This window comes from Phyllostomus discolor, chromosome 7, assembly GCF_004126475.2.
Source record: "Phyllostomus discolor isolate MPI-MPIP mPhyDis1 chromosome 7, mPhyDis1.pri.v3, whole genome shotgun sequence".
In the NCBI taxonomy this organism is placed as follows: Eukaryota; Metazoa; Chordata; class Mammalia; order Chiroptera; family Phyllostomidae; genus Phyllostomus; species Phyllostomus discolor.
This window is the reverse complement of record NC_040909.2, coordinates 100,506,672-100,524,697: the sequence shown is the minus strand read 5'-3', so window position 1 is coordinate 100,524,697 and position 18,026 is coordinate 100,506,672. Positions and strand designations below refer to the sequence as shown.

At 41.0% G+C, this 18,026-nt stretch overlaps 1 protein-coding gene and 4 non-coding genes across 11 annotated transcripts in view; 1 reads left to right on the top strand and 4 right to left on the bottom strand.

Moving 5' to 3' along the window:
- The window catches only part of TRIM55 (tripartite motif containing 55), a 38,288-nt gene extending 28,212 nt beyond the window's left edge, over positions 1-10,076 (bottom strand). For 3 of the 7 annotated variants that reach the window (XM_036031169.1, XM_036031167.1, XM_028533884.2), the window contains exons 1-4: positions 9,629-10,076; positions 8,942-9,114; positions 3,549-3,714; positions 1,363-1,458 (exon numbers count right to left, since the gene is read on the bottom strand). In XM_036031169.1, the coding sequence (XP_035887062.1) occupies positions 1,363-1,458; positions 3,549-3,714; positions 8,942-9,114; positions 9,629-9,796 (603 nt within the window). In that variant the 5' untranslated portion in view covers positions 9,797-10,076. The remainder of the gene's footprint in view (positions 1-1,362; positions 1,459-3,548; positions 3,715-8,941; positions 9,115-9,628) is intronic. The other 4 variants (XM_036031168.1, XM_036031171.1, XM_036031172.1 and 1 more) reach the window with 3 other exon arrangements.
- A 6,611-nt stretch (positions 10,077-16,687) lies between these two features.
- On the bottom strand, positions 16,688-16,760 carry TRNAA-AGC. Its single transcript has one exon. It is a non-coding gene; the product is annotated as a tRNA-Ala (tRNA).
- A 124-nt stretch (positions 16,761-16,884) lies between these two features.
- On the bottom strand, positions 16,885-16,973 carry TRNAY-GUA. The gene is given in 2 exon segments: positions 16,885-16,920; positions 16,937-16,973. It is a non-coding gene; the product is annotated as a tRNA-Tyr (tRNA).
- Positions 16,974-17,508: 535 nt separating this feature from the next.
- Positions 17,509-17,602, bottom strand: TRNAY-GUA. Its single transcript has 2 exons — positions 17,566-17,602; positions 17,509-17,544 (listed from the first exon to the last, which is right to left on the bottom strand). It is a non-coding gene; the product is annotated as a tRNA-Tyr (tRNA).
- A 351-nt stretch (positions 17,603-17,953) lies between these two features.
- Positions 17,954-18,026, top strand: TRNAR-ACG. Its single transcript has one exon. It is a non-coding gene; the product is annotated as a tRNA-Arg (tRNA).

Below are 18,026 nucleotides of genomic sequence, written 5' to 3'. Positions count from 1 at the left end.
GTCATCATCTCGGAATGGCCTTTGGCTTTTGATACAATGTTGCCTTTCTAATGATAAAATAATAAGAATAGGGCACTTACTTACCTTATACCAGACACTGTACTAAGCATTTTGCTTATGCTTATTTAATTCCTCACAGTGACTATAAAGTAGACACTATGATTACCCCACTTTTACAGATGATAAAACTGAAAGATTGAATGTACATGTGACTGGATCTTAAAAGCATAATGCTTAGTTTTTAAAAAAGTAAGAAGCAGAAAGAGAAATACAATGCCATTTGTAAAATTAAAAGACATGCATATAAAACAGTACACATTTTATAAGAATACAGGTACATGGAACATCAAACATGTTAGACTGGTTATTTACAGAGAAGAGAATAGGAGTGGGAAACGGGGATAAAAGGAAATAAATAAATCAGAGGGACCTTGCCCCCAGATATGAAGACAATAAGCCATGAACTGAGCAGCACAGAGCCTCAATTCTCTGCACCTGAAGTCCAACTAAAACAAATCCCCCCGAAACTGAGAGCAGGGAGGGAGGAATGAAGGGCTCCCAGGTACAGAGCCAGAGACCCAGATGTCTGACACCTACCCCTCTGCAGCATGGCTTAACTGGCCTGTGAATCTTCAAGTCTTGAAAATATATCTGCTACAGAGCTAAATCTCTTTAGGTTTCAGCATTTTGCCTTCAGCAATTACAGTTTGTAAATGACCTTGAGAAAGAATAGATTCCCCATGTCTTTTACATGCCAACCCTAAGTGTAAGCTAAAGAACCAGCCATTCATCCATTTGTTCAAGTTTTCATTTAGTGTTCATTATGTGCCAGTACTGGGCCAGGAAGAGGGCAGAGTTGAATGAGTGAGAACTTGGGCTTCCATGAACTCCCAGCTACTGAGTCATTTTGGAACCACGGTCAGGCAGATCTCTGTCCTCCTGCTGGCCCTTTGCAGCCCCACTATCAGGGTGTAGATATGCAGCTCAAACCTGCGTATGAATTCCTAAAGCACTAACTAGCATTTCCTAAAACCATTTGGATTTCCCCAGAGAAATTGTGCTATAAAAACAGACAACACTCATTTTCACTACTGGGAATTATTTTTCTTGTAGCCAATCTTTCAAAATGTGTTGACCATGAAGGAGCAACACATATAACAAAAGCCTAGTAAATGTGGTGAAATATGCCTTATTGACTCATGAGGTCACCTCTTCCTGTACCAGGCAGGAGGTGAATATTTTAGAGACAAACCAGGAAGGAGGTCATTAAATGTTGAAATCGGGACTTCTAGTGTAATATTGAGGAAGTCACACCCCCATAAGTTTGGGCTTGGGTTATACTCCTGTGGAGACTTGACTTACCTCAATAGTTTTACAGGTGTCCTCCAGCTGGCTGATCACTCCCTGGACTCGATCATTGTTTCCCACAAGGACAGCAATGCCATCACTGAGCTCAGACTAATGAGGAGAAAAGAGGGGTGCAAGATCTTAGGGGTTTTCTAGTCAGCACTGATTGTGTATTAATCATAGCATTGTCCTCAATGGGTTCTTAATCTAGGATCCATAAAACCCTAAGGAGTAACAATGGGACTTGGGAGGTTTAGAACCTCCTAATCTCAGAAATAAAACTCTGTATGGATGAGTATAGAAATGCATTTGTGTGGGGTGAGGTTTCATATTTTTCATAAAATTCCTTACTGGCTGTGGCCCTGCTAAAAATATTCAAAAAGCTAAATTATAGGCCACAGATAGAGTTGCATGCTCAAGCTAAAGAATTCTAAGTATTGTTTAAAATTGAATGGAGTCTAGTATGTGACATCATAGACCCAAAATAAATTATTTACCAAGTCATCTGAAGATCAGTTTTACTAGGAAAATGTATATAGTAAATATTCATTCATTCACTTATTTACTTACACTTATTCAACATTTACTTATGCACCTTCTATGTACTAGGTGTACGCACACTCACAAACTTGAAACTACTAACATACAGCTGTTTCTAGAGGAAATTTCTCTCATATTCTTGACCCAAAGAGATTCCATTGTTTGTACTTACTCCCTTCCCAAGGTTGGCTAAGGAGCACCAGGGGTCACAGAATGGGGAAACCTACTTGATTCATCTCTGCCTTTATCTTCTCTATGATGTTGGGCAAAACGTGTGATCTACTTTTCTTACACATTAAGTGGTAAGAGCAGTGGTTGCAAAACAGTTTAAACTGCAGAATCCTTTATTTAAATGGAATAAATAGATGAGAGTGAAGCTGCTTTGGCCACACAGGAGTGGGATAGAAGTCCTGCCATCTGTCCTTCTATCCATCCCATATGAGTCTCCAGGGCTCTGAGAAAAGCAGTGTGACACTGGTACTATTCAGTTCTAGCACACTAAGAATTGGGGGCAGGGATGGAAGGAAGGAAGGAATAAATTACAAGTGGATTAAAAATAAATGTTGTATCAATAGGTGTCTTACTGAATTCTGCTTCTTTAGCAGTTAGGGCTCACAGTGAGAACTGGTGTTGCCCAGTGTGGAATCTATGACTCTAATAGAAAGAAGCAGAGATAGGGAGCTGCTCAAATCCTAGGTGCCAGGAGTGGCTGCACCCATTTGAGCACAGGACTCTATACATTTATTTGGATCACATAGAGAAGTTCCTACTTGTCCATGGGGGAAACTATACCAACAGGTTAGTGATAAGCTGAGGGAGATGCCACATTTGGTCAGAATGAGAGGACTAAGCCTGGAGGCCCTGGGGTAGGGGCATTTAGAAGAGGCCTTTATCAACTGGCCTGGAGTGAAAGTCTAGGAGGGCAGTTTTACCTAGCCTCGAGGGCCAGCACAAGGCACTGTTTTAAAATTGTTCTTTGACCAAATGCCATTCATTGTATCTCTGCCCCACTAGAGTGAGGAAGACAAGGTATGTGGGTGGGAGTAGTAGGTAAAAGGAACTTTTTGTTGGTGAATGCAGAAACATACCCTGTGACTGGAATAAAAACTTGTCCTTTCCGGACCTGGCTGGCGTAGCTCAGTGGATTGAGCGCGGGCTGGGAACCAAAGTGTCCCAGGTTCGATTCCCAGCCAGGGTACATTCCTGGGTTGCAGGCCAGAACCCCCAGCAACCGCACATTGATGTTTCTCTCTATTTCCCTCCCTTCCCTCTCTAAAAATAAATAAAATCTTAAAAAAAAACAAACCAAAAACAAACTTGTCCTTTCCTTATCTGTAGTCTGAATTTCAAATAATGTTTGAATAGCTTGAGCTCATGGTCCTACAGCGCTGCTCATCACCAGCAACCTGCAAAGGGCTCCAAAATAGAGAGCCTTCCCCTGCAACCTCCTTCTTACCCTCCGCATCCCTTCCATCTCTGGCCTTCCAGAACACCCACCAGAGAATCAACCACGGGCCACATGGGCTCAGCATCCCTTCCGCTGGATCCTCTGCCCTTCCTATCTCAAGGCCCTGTGTCCCCATGTGGCTTTGGTGGCAGAAAGCCAATCGCAAGGGCACTTGAAAGGGGCTTCGGAGGAGGGGCAGGAGGGACTCTATTACCTTCTGCCTTTGGAACACGTGAGTGAGGGGCGCCACCTGGCAGTCCTTGTGTGCCCCAAAGATCTTGCACAGAGAGCAGGTGGGCACCTCGCAGTTCAGACAGTAGATGTTTATGCGCTCCTCTTCATGCTCCTCGCACCTGGGCTGGTCAGCCTTCTTTTCTGGTCTGGGGAACAGTAGCAGAAAAATTCCTCAGCTCCCACTGAGGCAGAGCCAAGATGGGCCATCAGCACTGCAAACCCCAGCTAGTGACCACATTCCACAAGCTCCCAGAGCTGTCCACGTTCAGCTTCCCTGCAAGGGTAGCAGTCGTGTGCTGACAAACCTCTAACAACCAGCCTGGGGTAGGGATGAGGCATTGGAGACTCTGATCTGCAGCATATGCCAACCTTGGTGGTGTGAATATTCTGAGCAAGGCAGATTTCATGTTATTGAAGGTTCAAAAACCAGCTAGCACAATTCCTAAAAGTTAGGAGAGTACCCTAGCACTGTCTCCATAGGCCACTAGTTTCTCAAGAGAACACCTGACATTCACCAAGAAAATTAAATGTAAATAACTTCCTGAGGACTTGGCAGTGGTTAAGAATCGTAGTATGTACTCAGTGAAAGTGAACAATTATACTAAATGAGCAATAAGAAAAATGCAGAATTCTGTTCTGGGACATGGTGGACCTTGGAAATGCAAATGTCACAGATAAGCCCCAAGCTTTAGTTTTCCCAGCAGGTCAGCACTAACCAAAACTTATTCCAGCTGCAGCAGATAATAATGGAGCATTGGTTGTGCATGTGCTAGTGAGATGACAAGCAAGGAGTGAAGAATTGAAACCAGGAGGGAAGCGGACAAGTCATTGCTACTAACAGATAACCTGTTAGCTGTGGAATCACCTGTAGCAGCCCAAGTTCACACACAGGAGAGCACCCTGTATATTCTCCTAACCATCATCATGGCTTAGGTGTCATGATCAAGATTGCATTTGCACCAAGGTATGGCGCTTTAGGTCCCCTCTGGAGAGTGTGGTGGGAGGTGTGGATGTAGCCTGCTCACACCACAATCAAGAATTTTTATATATCTTGTCCAAAGACTGAGGCTGTTAATAGTTTTCAGAAGTATTTGAAAAATTTAATACAGGTCCCAAACCTTGTCTCATACTTCCAAATATATGGTTATTTAGAAGTATCTCAGATTTTGAATTGATTTTTTTTTAGTTGTTATCAAAGTCTACTTTTTAAAAACTTCAAGATGTTATGGTCCATGAAATCAATTTAGGGGGCCATGACCAGCATTGTTAAGATGAAATAAAATAATAAAAAATAAAATAAAATAAAATAAAATAAAATAGCCAATACTGTGAACTACATGTAGTAAGGATTGAGTATTGATATATGAAACTTTTGTTTCAGTTGTACATATATAGGTACAACTTATGTGCATAAGTATATATGGGAACTTGAAACAAAAGTATATATGTCATTGTATCTGTTGTCTGTATTCATCCATGTATGTAATGGTCACTGGATCACAATGCAAAACACTTCCTCCTATGAGACATGAATCAAAATGTTTGAAAACCACTAATATTGATATGTAATATAATGTAGCTGCAGACCCAGAGCGCAGAGCAAGGTAGTGAATATGCTGATTCTCATCTTTAAGTCACTAGGTTGAAGTTAAGTGCTTGAGACTGAGAAGAACCCTGGATCTGGTAAGGAAATTGTATGGACTGTCAGCTTCAAGATTTCAGAATGTAATTTTTATAAAAGGAATTTTTGCTTCATCTCATAGCAATATGTTTCCATGAAGTCAGTGACCTCCTAGCCTGATTTCTGCCATGTGCCTGGAAGCTAACAGAGGAAAATAAATAACACCCTCAAGAAAACATGTCTCGCCTCTCAGGTCTGTCTGTTCCCTCCACTAGAATATGAGCTCTCTGAGGGCAGGGACCATGGTCTGTCTCCTGTTTTGCTTGATCCCCAGTGCCCAGAACAATCAATGTCTTGCATACAGTGGGTGCTCAAGAAATATTTATTGAATTAATGAGTGAGAATCGAAAGAGAATTTGTCAGATTAATGGATAGTACTCCCCAAGCTTTAACATCAATCCACTCATTCAGAAATGGCGTGTGGAATATGGGGAAAGCCTGGGGTCACTTAGCACTCACGAGTGGCGGAAAGACCAGACAACAGCCTAAAGACTTTATTGATAAATGACGAAGCTCTCTGGGGCTTATGTAGAGACTAGGAGTGGTGATTTGGTATTTGTTTGGGCAAAGGTTCACCCCTAAAACTTTCCCTCTCATGTGATTCCACCTCACAGTAAATGTGAAGAAAGTGTCTGGAGCACGTTTACTAGAAAATGGCCCAGGCGGTGCTGCTGCAGCTCGTCTCTCCAAGGCATTCCCTGAGGTGGCCTGCACCCCTGTGCTGTTCTGATGTCAACAGCTCTGACCACAGACATTGTGAAAGAACTCGGTTTTTTCAGTACATGTAAACACTGAAGAAATGGAAATAGCCTTAGGCTCTATGTTTAGTTTCTTATTGTGATAATTTATTTTTCATAAGGCAATACAGATTGGCAACTACTTCCCATGTTCCTTATTAGGTTGTCCTTGTTTAGGTGGCAACATAGGCCCAGAGGCATTTCCCACTTACAAATAGCATATAATGAAAACCTTTAGACAACTTAAAAGGTGTAAGAGACTTGGGACAAACACGGTGTGTTGAATAAAGATGTAAATGCTCTTTCATGACATGAGGACGGCTCAGCTCACAGTGTGGTTCAGGGCTCAGCGCCAGGTGCTGGCAGGGGCCCTTGCCCTTTGTATAGGCTCGACTCATGGAGTCTGTAGGCGGCACTCTCTGGTCTCTGAGGTTGCTGGGACCATCTTAGAGTTTCCTAAGGGATGGGCATCTGGTCTCAAAGAGGCATTTCAAGCAGTCAAACTCTGCTTTAGAGTCAAACCAATCATAAAGCTTAGTTCCAGCTCAGCTTCTCCATAAGGGGATTAGGCAAATTACTTAACTTCTTTCAGGCTCATATCAAAAAGTTGGGCTAAGGGTCTACTAATAAAATATAGCAGAATTTAAATAAACACATGCATTTATTTATTTATGTTTCCTCTTGAAATCCCACTAAAATAAGTGGCCTTGTAGTTCTATTTGAATGTTTAAAATCATATATATTAAAAATTTTTAATAAGGTAATAATAATAATAGTCAAATCTCACAGGATTGTTCTGAGAATTCAAGAATTACACATAATTTATGTGTAAAGCACCCAGGGCAGTGATTGACACATACTCAACACATATTAATTTTACTTACTGTATTTTAAAGTTAATTATTATGTTCACTATTAATATTAGTGAAATTAGTTTCTTCCCTTGTCATTCCCCCAGACTGTGGCTAGTTCAGCACCATGCAGAATTCTAGATAAGGAAGTCAAGTTTTTCCAGACCTACAATCTCTAGCCTTTTTGTAGAAAGTCAAAGTTCACCAGTTCCTCCCCTTTCTGCCCCCAAGCCCAATGACCTCAGGTCAGAGCTGGGTTCACCTCACTCTGTATATTCCAGGGTTCCCTAATATGCCCTGAAGCCCATGACTCTGGGCTTATAAGACCCCCAGACTCTAGGAAACAACTGGATTTACACCCAAACATTCATCTGAGCCCTTTGTGCAACCTGTGGTTTTGCTACCAAGTAACAAAAATGTCCCAAGGCAAGTCTCAAGTTAAGAAACAATAGCATAAGAAGAACTTGATAATCACAAAAACACCCCTACTGCACTCAGCTATGAGCTTCATTGTTGGGCATTTGGTTCATTGCTTTTAGACAATTTGCTCACCTGGGCACTATTTTTGGCACACGCACCACACAGACTTCATAGTTAACTAATGCGTCTTGTAGTTTTACTAATGCTACGAGTTGTAACATCTCCTCTTCTCTGGATTTCATAGCAATTATTGTTATTTCACATGTTTCAAGCTCTCAATGTGGCAAGCAGTAAAACAGAAAATTATTACGATAACTAGAATATGTAGGAAGGTTTGTGGTGTTGCTTAATCAGCTGGCACCTATGGAGGAACTGTTCTGTCCAAGGCACTGTACTATGCACTAAATCAGTTGTTGTATAAATCCCCTTAATAACTGCTTAATTTTTTAAAGAGACACTATGTATTTGCATTTTAAAGTAATGAAATATAGTGAAATCCAAGCAACAGCAACAATTGTACTTTCCTTCTCAAGAGACTTTGGGCTCAAGGGGGATAGTCAACTCCGTATCTCTGCAATATGTACCAACCATCATTTTTCTTCCCCAGCTCCATCTATATCCTGGCACTACCTAATTTAGTTCTGAATCATAACCAGAAACTAATAGCCATAGTGATTACAATAATTACATGTTAGATTTATAAAGCGGCTTTCCTTCCAAGAATGTGAGGCTGTCAGAGCCCTGCAGATGTTCCATAAATACATGTCTCCTAGTAAGAATCACAATGAGGTCATTTCCAGATGGTCTCAATATTGCTTTCAGGCTTTGCGGACCCACCTGACCTGTATACAATTGAAAAAGGGCTATTCACATCATGACTTCGAGGAATGAGCTCTCACCATGTTGTCTCTAGGAAAGGAACTCTAGATTGATAGAGTGAGCAATGTGATTTGATAAGGAAGAAGCCTCCCTTTTAAAAAAATGATTGGAGTATATAATGCATGTCAATCAAGCAACACGTAAATGCTAATAGTGTGCAGTAATACAATCTAGAGGTAGGGAAACATAACATGAACTCCGTCTCCCCCCCACCCCCATGTCTCTAAACTTTAAGTTGCTAAAGGCCAGGACTATGCCTTCCTTTGTAACTTTCAGACTCAATACCATAACATGTTAGAAAGTTTTGTTTTTATTGTTATCATCTAGATAATTTTAAGGTGAGACTGTCTGAACTAGGAATGAACTATTTTGGAAGATGCCATTTCTGTGATTTTCTGTAAAGTTTTATGCCATAGTTTTTACATAAAGTTTTATACTATAATTTTATACTATGCTATAACTTTCCAGAGCTACAAAGGACCTGTGAAGTACAGAAATGTCTACAGTGCATATAATATAAAGCATGTGGTGGGGCAGCCTGATGCCTCTTTCAATGTCACTACCTGGACTGGATTAGTATTGAGTTACTTCATTCTTAAATTGATACAAAAGCATGGTTACTGGCTCCCTTCTTTCCTCCTATAAGTAACTCTCTCTCCCATTGGAAAAGACTGACTTGGGACAACATTTTGCTACAAAACAATTAGCCTGTGATTGCCAAACAAGCTTCAATGCAGTGACCCACTAAAACAACCAAACAAATAAATAAAACTTCAAATGGGTTTCATACATGGAACAATCATACCTGGTGGACTCCTGCTTGTAGATGTCAATGATATTTTCCACCAGCAGGTTCCTCTGAAGTCCATATATCCCATGTCTATCCAAAACCACTTCGTGCCTACAGGATGGGCAGCGGAATCGGCCCCCTGATGCCACAGTAGTGCCTCCTCTTGTGGGCAGGTACGGGTTAGAGGCCTGTTCTTGCCAAGCAAAGAAAGAGGAATTGAGTAATGCCGTGGGTAGCTTTTCTGAGACTTCTCTTCACTGTCTGTGACTACACACAACATCAACTTCTACTTTAAGCTTGCCATAAGATAATCCCTTAGGGCCCCATCCACAAGTGGCCCTAAAACAGAGCCAGTCAGTGCTCATCTACAGTCAACTGCAATGTACCATTTTCAGCATGAGATGATTTTCCCATCTAATGTTTTCAGTTCCAGCCAGAACTCCAACATTAATATCTTGGACATTTACAATTTTGAAACAGGTTCCATTTTTGAAAAAAAAAATATGATTCTTAGTGTTGAAATAAAATTAGATTTGGGAATAAGACAAGGCTGACAGTAAAACACAAAGCAAATCATGAAAACATTTTTGTTTTTCTTGAAAATGAATGCAGCCTTTTGAAGTTTTCTAAAGGAGTTCACCTCAAAGTTAAGCACTTGATTCAGAGGAATGTTTTCCACCCCTACATTCCAAACAAACCTACCTGGAAGATATCACTGGCGCATTTCCTACACAGGTTGTGCTGGCAGGGGAGGATGACCACAGGCTTCGTGAACATCTCTAGGCAGATGGGACAGATGAGTTGCTTCTCTAAGTTGTCCATGGTCTGCTGCTCTTTGGAAAAAGACTTATAATTCAAAGATGCGCTCATCTCCTGGCCGTCCCCGTGTGCACTGCCAGGGAAAGGTTGTTCCGAATGGTCTCTACAAGTGTTTCCTGGAAATAATTCCAAGGCTTGTGTGATCAAGTGTCCTTCATGTTTCTTTTGGTGGAGGACATTGTTTCAGGCCCAGTTTCAGAGTGGGAGCCGGTGCTGTTTTTAGCAGCTGAGGTCACGTGACAGAAGGCTGACTTGTCCATATAAGCCAGTGACAGGAGGACTGATTCTGACAGGTGACAGAGAACAGGATCCAACATTCCTGCCCCAGGGAGTGAAAAGAGTGAGTGGGAAGAAGGATTACAAACCCCATTTAGACGGGGTTGTGAGAAGGAGGTGAAAGCGGGCAGTTGTCAACAACAAATGTGAATGTGCATACTGTGGCGTCACTGAGCGCCGCCCTCTGTGAGTCTTCAGTGAGGACATGGTGACGGGTTTTTCCAGGGCTAGGAAGAATGCATCCTAAGCAAGAGTCTAGCTGTATAACAAATGCCATTTCTGTCTTGAGAGTTTAGAAAGTGAGTTACCCAAAGCAACATGATCATATCTTCTTGGTGAAAGTAAGCAAGACATGTCTTGAAAATCATTATCCTGGCTGCACAAGGACAATCATCTAAAAAGACTTGCTCAATGTTAAATATTTCACCTTTGGAAGGGTGGTGGTATAGAAAATATCCTAACTTAAAAACTATTTTCAAACTTTTTCACTATAAAAGTGTCTACCAAGTAAAAAAAAAAATTCAAATACCAGTGGATGATTCAATTATTTTTAAAAGCTATATGATAAAACTCTAGTATGCTTTTTTTGGGTTTACACTGCTTTTCCTCTCCTTTAACCTTCTTTCATCTTGTACTTTCACTCCCACCCCTACGTACACCCCCAAGTACAAAGGAAATTGGACAATCTTTACAAGGTGCAACAACTATCAGTAATGAGGAAGTAACTGGCACATGGGTTAGCAGACCCATTATTTCTTTTTGACATATAACAGGTGACGGATATCAGTGCCACTGCCAACTGAAGCGAAAACAAAGTCCTGCTTCCATACCTGTTTCTTACCTGGTCTGAAATACCTGCACCGTTTGCATATGCCTCATCCTCCAAGTTGATATTTCAAATGGTAGTTTCTCTGGTAATTTCTGATCTTGGTCTGCCCTTGGGTCATAAACATCAATTTCGATATTTGCCAAGATTTTTTGAAACAATTGTCTCATTAACACAAGGGAGGACCCCCCAAACCCAGAATTTATTTATAAAAAAATTGTGTGATTATTCTTACATGTTTAAACTTCAGTCACCTTCAAAAAATATTTTCCATTTGATGCAATATTCCTATCGATGATTTTGATGCCTTTTAGTGCTTTGGCCATTTTTTGTTTCATTTCTTCCACATCGGCAAAACGTTTCTCTTTGAGGATTTTTTTTTCATCCAGGGAAACAAAAAACAGTTGCTCAAGGTGAAATCAGGTAAATAAGAAGGGTGGAGCATAGAGTTCATGCTGTTTTTGGTAAAAAACTGATGAACATTCAGTGCAGTGTGGGCAGTTACGCTTGTAAATCACCCATCATGAAATGGGTAAATGTGTTGAGTCTTCAAAAAGACTTTGACTGAGGCTGAATACAGCCTCTCACAACAACATTGGCTTCCCAGAACACTCATCTGGCAGGGGAAGCTTGTACTATAAGGGGTCTGCCCTCCAGAAGATAATTCTGGTTTTGGTGGGGAAGGGGATCCCCCTTGTATATATTTTATTAAAAATTTAAATCAGGTTAAAAATGAAAAAGAAATACATATTTATTTTTTATGTGATGAATTTTCAGCTTCGTTTCTTCTTGATTTGAAAACTCTCAAACAATGAAGATATTTTGTTTACACATCCCTGGTGTGCATTTAATTGCCAGTACAAACTAGGTTGGTGTGACTGGTTTTGTGTGGTTTTAGTGCTGTGCATACTGAAAGCTTATTGAAAATCTAAAAGCCCCACTAACTAATAATAAGTTATACATATTCATAAACATTTCAGGGATCTTTGGAGAATTTTATTATCCTTTCAATAGGTATTGAGCAACTACAATGAAGAAGGGAACTGGTGAAATCTTTTTACTGCATTACTTCAGTTCAGTCAGCCTGGGTAATTAATTGTGTTTATCACTGCATGGGCTATGAAGGCCTAAGCATAATATGAAAGAAAGTTTCTACTCTAAAAGGCCTTGCAACCTAAAGAAAAACACTTAAACTGATGATATACATTGTAGCAGAGTCTATCCTTATCAAAGGAATTCATTCTTTCAAAAAACATTGTTTATCATGTGTTTCCATGTGTTCCATGTGTTGTGCTGGGTCCTGGGGATTGAAAGACAAACTAGATACAGGTCATTGTCCTCAAGGAGCTCAGTCTAACATTAGAGATGAGATATGCATATACAGAGCCACAGTACAAGACAACATGTTACATAGAGTTATAGAATTTCAGAGGTAGAGGAATTAGGAGGGCTCCATGGGAGGGGTAGCATTTGAATTGATCTACTGAGGAACTTAGTTGTGTCATAGGTGGGGCTTCCCAGGAAAAGGCACAGAAGCAAAGACAGTGAGTACCAGAGAGCTTGGAGTGATCAGGGTGTAGGGTGCTTTGGACTGGAGTACAGAGCACGGTGCTGGCTCATTGACAGGCCATATCACACCAGGCTGCAGAGTTTTAAACACTTAATAAATTAGGCATCAGGAAGTCATTAAAAGTTTCTCAGAGGGACGTTTCCATGAGAATTGTACATTGGCTAGATTAATCTCACAGTGGTGGTTGGGACAGATAAGAGTGAGAGTGACCTGGCTAGAGACCAGATAGGAGGTTGTTGCCAATAGTCTATGTAAGAGGTCACAAAGCCCTGGCACCAGGCCATGGCAGTGAGGAAGGAAAGGAGGAAATGGATTCCGGGTCAACTGTGAAAGTAGAACTCACAGAGATGACTCAGATGCTGAGTCTGAGCAATGAGCCATGTAGTGGTGAGAGGCTCCACAGTGAGTCAGGAGACAGGCCTATTCAGCACTGATGCCCACTTTGCTTTGTAGTCTCAGGGAACTGACCTCACCTAGCTGGATTTCAGTTCTTTTATCTATAAATGAGTGTAGTTCATAACCTAATTTTGCAGAATTTGTAGGGAAAAGAAAAACCCTGTGAAACAGTATTAATTTTGATATTGAGAATCCCCAATTTGATTATTTAATATAGAGTTGATACTACTTCTTTTTCCCTCTGCTCCTTCTTGCTCTCTCTGCCTTTTATTTTTTCCTAGAATTGCCCCTGAAGACTGCACAGGAAACCAGCAAGAAACCCATAGGAATATGAGTGAAACTGATGGATAATAATTTACTTCTCCTCTTCATCTGCTTTTCTCCATTCCTCCATTCCCCCCACTCCCGCCCCACTCTCAGAGACCAGTAATCTGTAGGGTGGGCATGTGAGTTGAGAATGAGACATGGGAGAAGCACCCTGTTCTAGAGAAGAAGCAGAAAATTTTAGTCCACTCCCAAATCATTCACACAGTCTGAGAGACACGTAGAATTCTGGAACTGAACTAGAATTGAAATCAGCTTCTAGTCGCTGAGATTTGGAGTGGACCTGGGCCTCCACAGAGACATGAAAACCAGGCTAGTCTCCTGGAGGTATCCTGGACTCTGCAGTTCCTCCACTTTTCCTAACCCACACTAGGACAAGGGGTTGAAGCAACTCTGGCCAATTAGTTGGAAGTCCTGATTGCCCCTCATGCCTGAGTTCCACCAGACTGCGGCAGGAGTATGTTTAAACATTTAAAAGCTGAAGCAAAACCACCACTGCTCTCACCTCCTCCAGCAGTTTCCCAATCCTCCAGATGGATCAGAGGAAGAAAGATGGGTCCCTAAGAAACTGGGTAAGTCATCAAATAAATAGAGGACTTATGGTCAGATAGGGATAAAGGGAAGTAAAACAAAGATACAGTTTGAAGCAAAGAACAGCTCTGGTGGAAGAGAAAATAAATTTCCTTATAGTAAGGAGTTGGCCCATATCTAGATAATACTTGACATTTTCCTTCTATCTACATTGTCAATCTTTTCTATTTAGCAGTCTACCTGTCAATAGGCCATGTGGATATGTGATTTTTAAATTTTTAATGAAAAAAAATTTACAAAACCTAAAATTAAAGAGAAATGAGCTACCTTGAAAAGTAGTTAACAGAAGCCAATATTTTGACATTTCTTTCATTAGGTAGTTTTCAGACTTCTGACTGAAAGCTTTTTTTTTATCTTGATAATTACTCCTTTTCCAAATCTGTTGTTTATAAATTTTTTCTTCATTGTAACCATCTCTGAGGAGATTTTTGAAAACTAACATACTGTGCTTTCCTTTGAACATTCCTTGGCCAGAAATAAATAGTGACAGTATCAATAAATAGCAAATATTTTAACTGAGGCCTTCCCAGTGACCATGTCTAAATGTCTTACCTTGGCTTCAGGTCCTCTATGACTCCATCCTTAGCATACACAATCCTCCCCTACCTCCCTTTCATCCCAGGCTTCTAACCTATTTCTTTGAGTTCAGTCTTGCCTTCTGCAATCTATTTCTCATGTATCATTCCCTATTTAAATACCATTAACGGTCATATTATCCCTAGGATAAAGATATTAATCTTCACTGTGGATCTCTAAGACCTGATTTGGCCCTTAGCTATCTCTCTGACCTAACTGTCTAATAAAAATAAGATGTGACATATATGAGCCATATATATATATATAATTTTAGATTCTAGTAGCTACACTGAAAATTAGAAACAAATGGAATTAATTTCTTTAATATATTCTATTTAACCCCCAAACATATAAACTATTATCATTTCAACATGTAATCAATATTTCAAAAATGAGCTATCAGTAAATAGAGATAGTTTTACTTCTTCCTTTATAATCTAAGTCTTCTACTTCATTTTTCTTGCCTATTGCACTTACTAGAAACACCAGAATGGATACTCTTGCCTTGTTCCTGTTCTTAGGAGGAAGGCATTCATACTATTAAGTATGTTAGCTGTGTGTTTTTTCATTGATGCCCTTTATTGGTTTGAAGAAGTTTCCTGCCCTTCCAAGTGTGCTGACAGTTTTAAAAATCAGGAATGTATGTTGAATGTTGTCAAATACTTTACTGCATCTACTGAAATGATCATGTGGGTTCTCTTCTTTAGTCTATTTGCTATGATGAGTTAATGTTGATTTTGGAATGTTGAACCACTCATATTCTTGGAATAAATCCTACTTGGTCATGAATTCCATTCCATACCCAGGTTTCTGATCCTAAGACCTTGTTTGAGTACTTTCTCACTCATATACCCTAAACATGTGTTTTCCACCTAGATTTTGGGTGTATTCCTTCCCATTCTTTTGCCTTATTGTGCATGTCTTGCTCTTTTAGTCGTTTATATAGTTTCATGCCAGCTCCTTCTGTCAGCCAGCTAGAACACCCATAATCCCCAAATTTGGGATATATTATTTGATAAAAGAGTTCTTTTTCCTACTTTATAACTTGTTTCCCCCCAAATGATGAGGGTATATTTTAAGTGAATCACTCTACATTCCATTGAAAGACTTTATTGAAAAGAATAAAATGAGATAAAAACAGAGACTGTTCTAAAAAATGAAAGGTATATCAAAAAAAATAGAGCAGGTTGTACCAGGTAACAAAAACATACAGGTTGCCTAGAACCCTAAAGTGAACATTGGATAAAAGAATGATCATTTATTAATTGTAATACTAAAAAATGATAATGTCTCTGCCTTTGTCTATAAAATTTATGTTTTAAATTTAGAACTGCAGTATGGTTTCAACAGCTTTTTTGTGGCTGTACTTTAGAAAATTAAGATAGGGAGACCTTATGGCCAGAAAACCCTTTGGGTGTGTTCTGCTCAATCTCTGAATCTTTCAGTGAGTGTATATGTGGTTTTTTTTTGTCTTGTCTTTAACAAAATAGACTACACCCAAGAGCAGCCCTATATAGAGAGTCTGGCACAAATAACACCCCTTTTTATTACAAAATCATAAGCATGTAATTCTGTAACATAACACTGTTGCACTCAAGGACACCATATGACATTTTAGATGAAATGTTCAAATTAAAACTATAAATTATAACATTCTTATTACTACCCTACCAATCACATTCAAGCTGGCCTTATTTCTGCCAGATCCTGTATAATTTTCCTCCAATTAATTTCCTTAGCGATGACCTGTCTTTAACTCTGTACAGTTATTTCTCAGGAAAAAAATGGCATTAGTACTCTCTTTCATCAGCAAACTCTGGGTCCATGGCCTTTCTCCATTTGGTCACCGCTCCTCTCCTCTTCATGCACTCACTGCCTCATACTCCCATTTGCTCAGAGCCAGGCACACCATTGTAAGTAGCTGAGATGGAGCAAAATAGTCCTCGTTGCCAGTGTTCAACAGAAGTTCTAAGTAGTCAGCGCACTTTTCCAAGTTGTGTGTTTTTTTGGTTTTTTTTTTTTGTTACTTTTGATTTTCCATCTGTCAGCTATTTTAACTATGGACAGCTTAGTCGTAGATGGATCACCGGAAGAGCAGCCATCAATCAGAAATCACAAAGTAATTGAAATGACAAGATGTGGCTGCAATCTGTCATCGTTTGAGGAGAGAAAAAGAACCAATCTTGTGAACTTCCCAAAGCAAGTGGGTCGAAACTTTTAAAACTTGAAGGATAAACTGCCAGCACTCATATCCCTTGTCTGGAAGTTCTAGAAAACGGAAATTTCAAACTTGCCGTACTCCTCACTTGCCCTATGGCTGACTTTGAACAACATTCAGAGTTGAAAGAAAAATGACCACACGGGGCTCCGGAAAAAGAAAAACTGGAGGATGCGGGCATCGATCCCGCTACCTCTCGCATGCTAAGCGAGCGCTCTACCATTTGAGCTAATCCCCCACTGCTTGTCATTGCCTCTTATCGCTTCCCCTAGAGAGACGTCAGCACGTTTAGGAGCGAGAATAGGTATTCTCGATTATGAACTTCCTCAAAACTAAAGTGAAAGTAACAAAACAGAAACTTCTCCTTCGAGCCGGAATCGAACCAGCGACCTAAGGATGACAGCATATATATCACTACAGTCCTCCGCTCTACCAGCTGAGCTATCGAAGGGAGTGAGAGAAAGCAGTTTTGATTTTTCTCCTTAACTTTTACACATTTCTTGCTTTCGTGTGTTTTCCTCCTGATTCCAGGTCTCCGGAGCACAAGATATTTCTCGGGGGACCTCCCACCTCCTCAAGGCAGCAGGCAGCGAAGCGACCGCTACCGGCGCTGGCCCTGCCGGGGACTGTGAGAAGAAAGTCCGAGGCTCCGGGGAGCCGGCGGCGTGGCAATGCTGGCTTTCTCTGCGTGGCTCAGGGGCTCGGGAAACGCCAAGGACCGTTTGGAAACAAGCAGCTCTGACCCGCAGTCTCCGACCGAGCGCAGACTCACTGCCGCGCCTGAAACTTGGACGGTGGTGCCTGCTTCCGGGGTCCGCAAAAGACTTCACACCGGAGATGCTGCGCTAAGCCAAAACTCGAGCTAAAGTGCTAGAACCTTCCAGTGTTCTTTGGAATGTAATGTATTAGAAAACCGTAACTACGTAAAAAAAAAAAATCTAAGTCATACAATGTTGAGGGAAAAGAAAAAAAAGTGTATACTTGTCTCCTTCGAGCCGGAATCGAACCAGCGACCTAAGGATGACTCATAACTTGGAGATTAACTACAGTCCTCCGCTCTACCAGCTGAGCTATCGAAGGGACCGACGACCAGTCTTCGGCTCCAGCGATTCGACACATAAAAACCAGAGCTTGCCCAATTTTCGAAGGAGATATCTTTGAGCATGCGCGACTCGGAGGCGGGAGAGATACGTGCCTACGTAGTTTTACGCGTGCGCAGAAAGACAACCTGAGTCTCCAGACAGGAGGTACTCACCCAGCAAAAATTCCCAACTCGGGTACCCAATGCGTGTGCTGCGAAGATCCTGAGACTCTGACGCCTCTGCTGCATGCCTGTCTGACTTTTCCTTCACTGCTGGGTGTTGGGGGTGACCATTCGGTAAGGATTCCTACTCTATGGTTTGTATAGCCCCCATCCCGCTCTACTATGAGGGGCCAGTGGCGCAATGGATAACGCGTCTGACTACGGATCAGAAGATTGTAGGTTCGACTCCTGCCTGGCTCG